The sequence below is a fragment of the Sceloporus undulatus genome, chromosome 1, assembly GCF_019175285.1.
Source record: "Sceloporus undulatus isolate JIND9_A2432 ecotype Alabama chromosome 1, SceUnd_v1.1, whole genome shotgun sequence".
NCBI classification, from domain to species: domain Eukaryota; kingdom Metazoa; phylum Chordata; class Lepidosauria; order Squamata; family Phrynosomatidae; genus Sceloporus; species Sceloporus undulatus.
The window spans coordinates 134,745,389-134,753,006 of NC_056522.1; the positions used below are offsets into that span (position 1 = coordinate 134,745,389).

Genomic DNA, 7,618 nt, shown 5'->3' on the forward strand with positions numbered 1-7,618 from the left:
AGAAGGGCCTCTAAGCAGTCAAACAGCTTGAAGACGAAAGGTCTTCTGCCTTGTGGATGAAGCGGACTTCCCAAGACCAGCTTGGCACTTGGGAGCCTGACTTGAATGATATGTTGCTATTTAAAACAAACAATCCTGATACTTGGGAATTCAGTTCTGGCTTTGTGAAGGTGTATGAACTACTGCTGTAAGAGAAGGAGAATAATAACAATAAAGAGGAAAAAATATAACCAGCAAAAATGTTAGAGCCACCTAAAGGGCCGTGCTGATGAATACTACTAAAAATGCTTTGGTGTACGGTATATACTCATGTACAAGTTGATCTCATGTATAAGTCAAAAGAAGGTTTCAGGATCAAAATAATGGATTTTGATATGACCTGTGGATAAGTCGAAGATAAAAGTTAGTGGGCTATAACAAAGGATGGAAGAGGGAAAACACCACTTCCGTCCCTCCTTCTTCTGCTCTGGACTTCTCCAGACCACCTAAAACCACTTCCCAGGTGCTGGAGGAGAGGTCTGAAAATCAGATTGGGGGAGAAACTGCAGTTAAACGGGATGTTTGTTTGATGGGAAGAGAATGCTTTAAAATCGGATTGGGAAAGGAAAGAAGTGGAATTAAAATGGATGTTTCTTTGATGGGAAGAAAAGGCTTTAAAATTGGATTGGGAAACTCTTTCAGACACACACACACTCTCTCTCTCTCTCTCTCTCTCACACACACACACTCTCCTGCTTCCAAGCACAAAGAATGAGGCAGAATGGGGCATCAAGGAGGTGCTTGTTTCAGGACCTTTCTAAACAGCATTAGTGTATTGACCCATATATAAGTCGACCCAGGATTTTAGGGTCCATTTTGGGGCATTAATTTCTTGCCTTATAGTTGAGTATATATGGTAAATATTCAATCACAAAACATTAATAGATGTATATGAGACAAAATGTCATTAATTTTAACTGATAGATCATTTGGGGTGAGCTTATTACAGTGAGAGCTATAACAAGCATTGAGGGATGTCACTAGCCCAGGGGTGGAAATCATGTGGTGCTTCAGAACTTTTTGACTGTAACTCTCAGTGTTCCTGACCTTTGGCTATACTGGCTAGGGCTGCTGGGATTTGCAATTCAATATCTTGTGGACCATACAATTTCTTCCATCTCTTCATTAGTCTACTGACCTATCTTGTGGGTGGTCAAGTGCAAATCTATTCTTGAGGCTTACTTTTGTAATGATGAAATCTTATTATTAGGGAACTAGCCACAGATTTGTCTAGAATGAGAAGTAGCCAGGGCAAATAAAACACAAACTCTGTTCTTTCCTTGAGCTGGCTTATTCTAAAATATTTGGCTACAGCCTAGTGTATTTTTGTTCATACAGTGGGCTCTCTCCATATGCGGGGATCTGTTCTGGATCCCTTCATGTATGGGGAAAAACACATAAGCTCAAACCCCATTGGCTGCAATGGGGGAGTGCTTCCACATTTGGTGTGATGTGTGCGCCACAGGCGCATGTGCCATTCATTGCCCGGCGGCTTAACCTTCTGTGTAAGGTTAAAACCGCATATGGTGCACTCACATATGGTGCAGGTATGCTGTACAAAGAAATGGAAGATTATGGAGCTCATTTGGAAGATAGGAAGCTACAAGTTCAATTGTTACTATCAACACCCATTGTTTTTGCTGAAAATGATGCTGTGGGGGAGGTATAGTAGCAGGATCTTCCTTACGACTTGCACAGGTACTTCTGGAGCATAGTGAATAGACTACAGCAGTGCTTCTCAATTATTTTCTGTCATGCCCCCCCTAGGAAGAAGAAAACATTTTGCACCCCCCGCGCGACTGTAAATAGTATCATTTGTCTATAAAATTGTTATAAGTACACCTCTGCATAACAGAGCCTCGCTCCCCCCTTTACAGAGCCTTGCGCCCCCCCCTGGGGGGCCCGCCCCACTATTTGAGAAAGGCTGGACTACAGTATGTCATGTAACTACATGGATGTGTTTTGAAGAGCTTGCTGAGATTTCAAGCAACATTAATTAGTAGGTGCACAGATTTGGGGAGAAAGATGGAACTGAAAAAAGAGCTTGTCTTCATAATTTCCTATTTTATTGCAGTGTTCTTCCCTCTGCCGCCCACTGTCCTCCAATTATACGCATGCAGTGAGTTTAGCTGGTGTCATTTTATCACTAAGCCCTGAATGTGTTTCAAACAAAAACCATCAAGACAAGTTAGCTCAAATATGCTGCTATTTGAAGAGAAGAAAAACCCATCTGAATAATTGTGATTGTTTGTATATCCTATAAGCTGGCAATAACTGCAGGGATGAAGTTGGCTGTAGATCAACACAAAATCCCTGGGGTGATAGCCAGGATTTGTTGAAACAGGCCAGCGTATAAACTCTTACATTGTAGCAATTTTACCATATGTTCATAATTAAAAAGCTTTTTTTATTGCACTTGCTAGAGGAACATTTACAGATTAGCAGGAGTATATACAACTTCTGAAATTAGATTCCCCCCTCCAAACAGAACAGGACAGCCTTATCCTAACTTGAGACACTGTGTGTTGAAGCTATCACCCTCTTTGACAGCCACAGCCTCAAGCAGAGCCTGTTTCTTCTGCATGCTGCGAGAAGACTCGAGTTCATACATAGTTGTCAAATTGAAAAGCACACTCTCGTGGAGGTAGTGTTTAGGGTCCTGCTGAACCATTCCTTCCAACTGCCGGAGGGAATCCTTCAGTTTCCCCAGATAAAGCAGACAAACAGCAGCATTATTGTTAGCCTGGAGAAAAAAATTACATTAGATTTACTCTTGAAGCCACAAGTTACAGTTCAAGATAAAAATTTGCACCACATGGTCAGATGGCTTCCTGTCATATCCTTGACACTGTGGAGAGACTTGGATGCTCTCTTTCCTTCATGACAGAACACCAGCCATTAGAAATATTGTCTGTTTGTGTAGATAAGACAGAAGAGCTCATGATGAAGGCCAGGGACAGACTCATCCAAGCCAGTTGTGGGTGATTCATGGCATTCCAGATATTGTTGGGCTCTTAACTCCCATCAGCTTTAGGCTGTGCAGCCACTGCTGAGAGATGATGGCAGGTAAAATCACAAGAACATCTGGAAGTCTATACATTGCCCATCCCTGATCTATAAAACAGTAACAGTGTTTCCTCTATTCCGTTCAGGGCAGTTTACAGAAGAAACTATGACCTTGCTAAAGCAATGAAATATGCTATTTAAACATCTATGTCCTTCCAGCTGTAAGCTGGTGGTTTTTAACTCTTCACCATGCCTTTTTGTTTACTAAACTCTGGGAGTGGTGTGAACATCTTTCTCCTCTTCACAGCACTAACTACATTTTGGGTACAAAGTTAAAGGGATAACAAATTTTAAATATCCCTATTCTTTTAACTGTTTCTTACCACAGCATTTGATGGGTCAATCTTCAAAATTTCTGTGAAGAATCTGTGAGCTTCTGCAAAGTTATTCTGACCAAGATGCAGAAATGCTCTGGAATAGGGATGGAGAGAAAGAGAAAATACACATGCTCCTTCAGAAAATTACTGCTACTTGAGAAAATGAAAAGCAATAAATACATTACAAAAGGGAAAAGCACCCTTGTTTCCTCAAAGGTGAAAGTGCTCTTGACTCTGATCTTTGTGAGGCAATCTTGAGTCAACTTGAAACTATGGCTTTACAAGTGACTATTTAGGTATACACTTATAAAAAAAATGCAATGCAGTGTAGCAAAGCTACAATGATGATACAAGTTGTTATTGGCTACTTCACACATTATAAAGAGATAAATATAGGTTTGTCAGAGGTTACATACTTAACAGCAAGTAGTAACAATTTCTAACTCCTTTTCTAGAATATCTGAATGCACTTTCAAACACATTAATTGTATTTACAATTTTAAACAGACACCTAAAATCAGTTCTTTAGAAAAAATGATTTGCAAACTAGCCTTTTCTGAAGGATCATAAAAAGACCAATCATAAAGACATTAGGGTTGGTTGCACTTGCCCCTCCATGAACATAACTTTTCATTCATAGAGGAAACTTGGGATTGAATGAAAGGTCCCCACTGAAGAAAAGGAGTGGAGTGGTGATTTTTATTGATTCCTCTTTTCCCTATCCTCACAAAGGCTCAAGGACCATCATTCAACCTGTTCTGGAGGATTTGCCAACTACAAGCAGCATCTTGTCTGGGAGTTGTGGGGAAAAATTGGTCAAAAACATTTTTTCTCTAGTATGACTGGAATTCTGCTGAGCACAATTCTAGACCCAACCCATTAGGCCTAACAGGTGTGACCAGAACGATCAGTCTGCAAAGCTGACACACAAGCTGACACAAAACTGCACTGGAAAGTGACTTGAAGAGAAAAGTCTACAGTGGGCAAGAAACGTTTTTAAAGTCAGATTTCTTTTTAACCTAGGGAAGGAGAACTACTTCAACCCAAGATAACATGGTTATACCATGTCATACAAATCTCATGGGCTGGTAGATGCCAATCAGTCTTTCTTCTGACAATTGTACAGTAGTTACTGTAAAAGAGAAATGAAGGGAAAGAATATTCTCTAGGGCCACTTAAATGTTCTTTGCATTCTTTGCAAAATCACATTTAAGACTAATTTAGCTTTTACATTTCCCACCTGTTCATTAAAACCATAATTTGGTTCATCAGTCCGTCCAGTTTCTGTGTCACTTTCTCGACATCTTGAAAATACTTTTCAGCCATCTTAATGTCTCCAATCTGGATAGTGCAAAAATTGTAACAATACAAACACAGTAAGGAATTAACAAAGCACACAAGAAACAGATCAAGGTTACCTTTCACAGAACTGTATTTTCTGGAGAAAAGTGAGGAAAACCCTCATTTACAGGGAATATTAAGATAAAAAACTTGTCAGAAAGGCACTTGGCCAAAGCAGTAATTTTGTAAGCATCTGAAGTTTCCTCTAGCTTGACTTGCTGAACAGACTATACAGCAGCTGCAGTTTATAAAACGTTCCCCTGTCCCCTTATTTTGACTGGCATCTCTGAAGGGCAAAAAAGGCAAGTTCTTTGTGTAATGGAAAGCTCAGTGGCCTACATAAATGGTCAGAAAGAGGGAAGAAAAATAAGGCCAGTTTCAACTACAGCTTATTGTGAAAGAAAATGACACAGAGAGGGAGGTGTTACCAGCATTTTTTTGGGGGGGGGGGGTCGGGTCAGGGTAAATGTACTGTGCAGTTTTTATTTTATCCTTGCTGCAAGACAAACCTTAGAGTTGCTAAGTTGCTGCTTGGAAGAATGAGAGATGAGGCTAAGATATGTCTACCATCAAATGCAGCTCCCAGCCAAATGTTATCGACTGTCAGATGTTTTTTATAGTCCCAGACAGGCAACAACCCCAGAGGCTTTTCAAACATGGCTGCTTGGGGGTTGGATTCAGCCTGATGGGTCAGAGACTATGGAGCTCCTCTACCTAGTCCCCCATCTACTCATGCAAAAGCTCTTAAGAGTATTAAAAGTTACTGCACAACAGAGCCCCTCTTCCAATACACTTCTTGAAGCTTTTTTTAAAAAGTTTTTTTAAAATGTTTCTATTGGGGAAACTTGTTTCCTCTGCAACCAATTCACCAAAGCATTCAAGCACAGGGCATTGGTTGGTTTAAATGTTCAGTAGATTCTTCTTGATACAAAAAGAAGGGGATATTATTGTGGCTTCTTTTTGTACTGAAACAGGCTAATAGAACTTTTTGGAAACGGTTTCTTTCTGAGTTACCATGTCAGGAACACAATTCATAAGGTTTTGCAGCTGCACTGAATTTCATTATAAAGGCTACTGTCTCCTATTCTGCCACCTCAGGACAACACTGGGATTCCTCCCCACCCTTTGACCGAATCTCCTTAAACATGACTTGGCAAGCTTTCTTTTGGGTTTCCAAAAATAAAAGGTGGTTGAACACTGACGAGGAACAAAAGACTCTGGTGCAGCAGCTCCAAACCATTTCACAGAAGCAGCAGCATTTCCAGCTACTCTTGTTCAAGGTTATGTAAGCAAGCCAAGAGGGCTTGTTATGCTTTGTCTTCATTCTGCTGCACTTGAAGGAAAAAGCCCCATTCTGACAGTAAAACCACTAATTCAAGAATAATAATAATCCCTCTTCCCTCAAGGCTCCCCATAACAGCTAACATTGAAGAAGGCAAGATTCCCTCCAGAGCCTGTTAACATTGTTCTTTGAATTGGGCAGACAGATTGCTCCTCTGAGACATGAGGCACTCTCCTTGCATTCTCCCCAAGGTTGGGCATGTTGCCTTTGCAGCACACGCAGCCTCTGATGGACCTCAGAGCAAAAGAGCATAGCCAGGAAGTGAACTCTGCTCTTTTCTGCACTCCACTGAGATCCAGAGCAGTCAGTTCAAGAGACTTCTGTTGCATTTATTGATGACTTACAAATCCTTTCTGAATAAGCCATTTTTTTCTATTTTCATTTTATTTATAAATGCAATATCATTTAAAATATTTCAGTATTTTTGTCACTAATAAACAACTAATCAAATTTTTAATTAGAAGAATTTCTTCTTCTTCTTTTTAAAAATAAGATTTTCAGTTGTTCAGAATAACAAGACTTAGTCCCAGCTAAGTAGACATAGTATTAGAAGAACAATATACTAATAGGATAGCTTGTGTCTTTGTAGGATAGACATAGTAGCAGCATTAGTCTAATTTGTGAATATATTATTACTTGTAAAATGTTCATGAATATGGGTATCAGTGACCAGTGTGATGCTAAAGCAAAGAAGGTGAATGATATTTTATCCTGCATGAGAAGCACAGGGGCTGTACAAATGGGTGGCCTTTCCTGGTCAGATCGGGGCCGCAGCAATCTCATGGTGCAGCCCTGGTCTGGCTTCCAGAGAATGCAAAAAGGAGCTGCAAAAAGTGGCTCCTTTTTGCGCCTTCTTAAGGGCACCATAGCTGCCATGGCGTGGCTCTATGACGCCCCTTTGGTGCTGCATCATGTGGATGAAGCATCGGAGGGGTGTCATGATGGTGTGTGCCATCTGGAAGGGTGCGTGGCATCGTGATGCCCTGTGGGTGGAGTCAGGGCGTTTAGGGTGTGGACGCTGAGTCCTGACTCTGCCCACAAGTCAGCGCAAAGTGCTGGTCTGTATAGGGACATAGTTTCCAAGTGAAGGGAAGTCATAGCCCCACTATATTCTGTGCTGGTCAGGCCTCATCTGGAGTAGTGTGTTCAGTTCTGGATGCCTCATTTTAAGAATACAGACTGCAACTCTCATCAGCTCTAGCCAGTATCCTCCATGGTGAAGAGGCACAGAGTCCCATGTGCAGTTCACTATCTAGTGGGCCACATGTGCCTCATCCCTGCCTTAAGAACTATGCCAGGGCAGTGGCAGCAGGATAGCCACATGGCTCAGTATGGGAATCAGTGATAAATTCTGCCCAGCAAAAAAGCTTGCCACTTCAGATTAAAAAATAACTTGAAAAACTGGATGAGATGGTGGAAATATGGGGAAGGAACACTTATATTCTTCTTGGTTATCTTCAGTGCAGAACTGCAGCTTATGAGAACATCCATTTGTTTTCATGTATTTTGTAAG

The 7,618-nt window shown here is 41.0% G+C and overlaps 1 protein-coding gene across 2 annotated transcripts in view; it reads right to left on the reverse strand.

Moving 5' to 3' along the window:
• Positions 1-2,425: 2,425 nt before the first annotated feature.
• The window catches only part of TRAPPC12 (trafficking protein particle complex subunit 12), a 71,001-nt gene continuing 65,808 nt past the window's right edge, over positions 2,426-7,618 (reverse strand). For both annotated transcript variants that reach the window (XM_042467059.1, XM_042467071.1), the window contains 3 exons: positions 4,663-4,763; positions 3,429-3,516; positions 2,426-2,782 (listed from right to left, as the gene is read on the reverse strand). In XM_042467059.1, the coding sequence (XP_042322993.1) occupies positions 2,540-2,782; positions 3,429-3,516; positions 4,663-4,763 (432 nt within the window). In that variant the 3' untranslated portion in view covers positions 2,426-2,539. The remainder of the gene's footprint in view (positions 2,783-3,428; positions 3,517-4,662; positions 4,764-7,618) is intronic.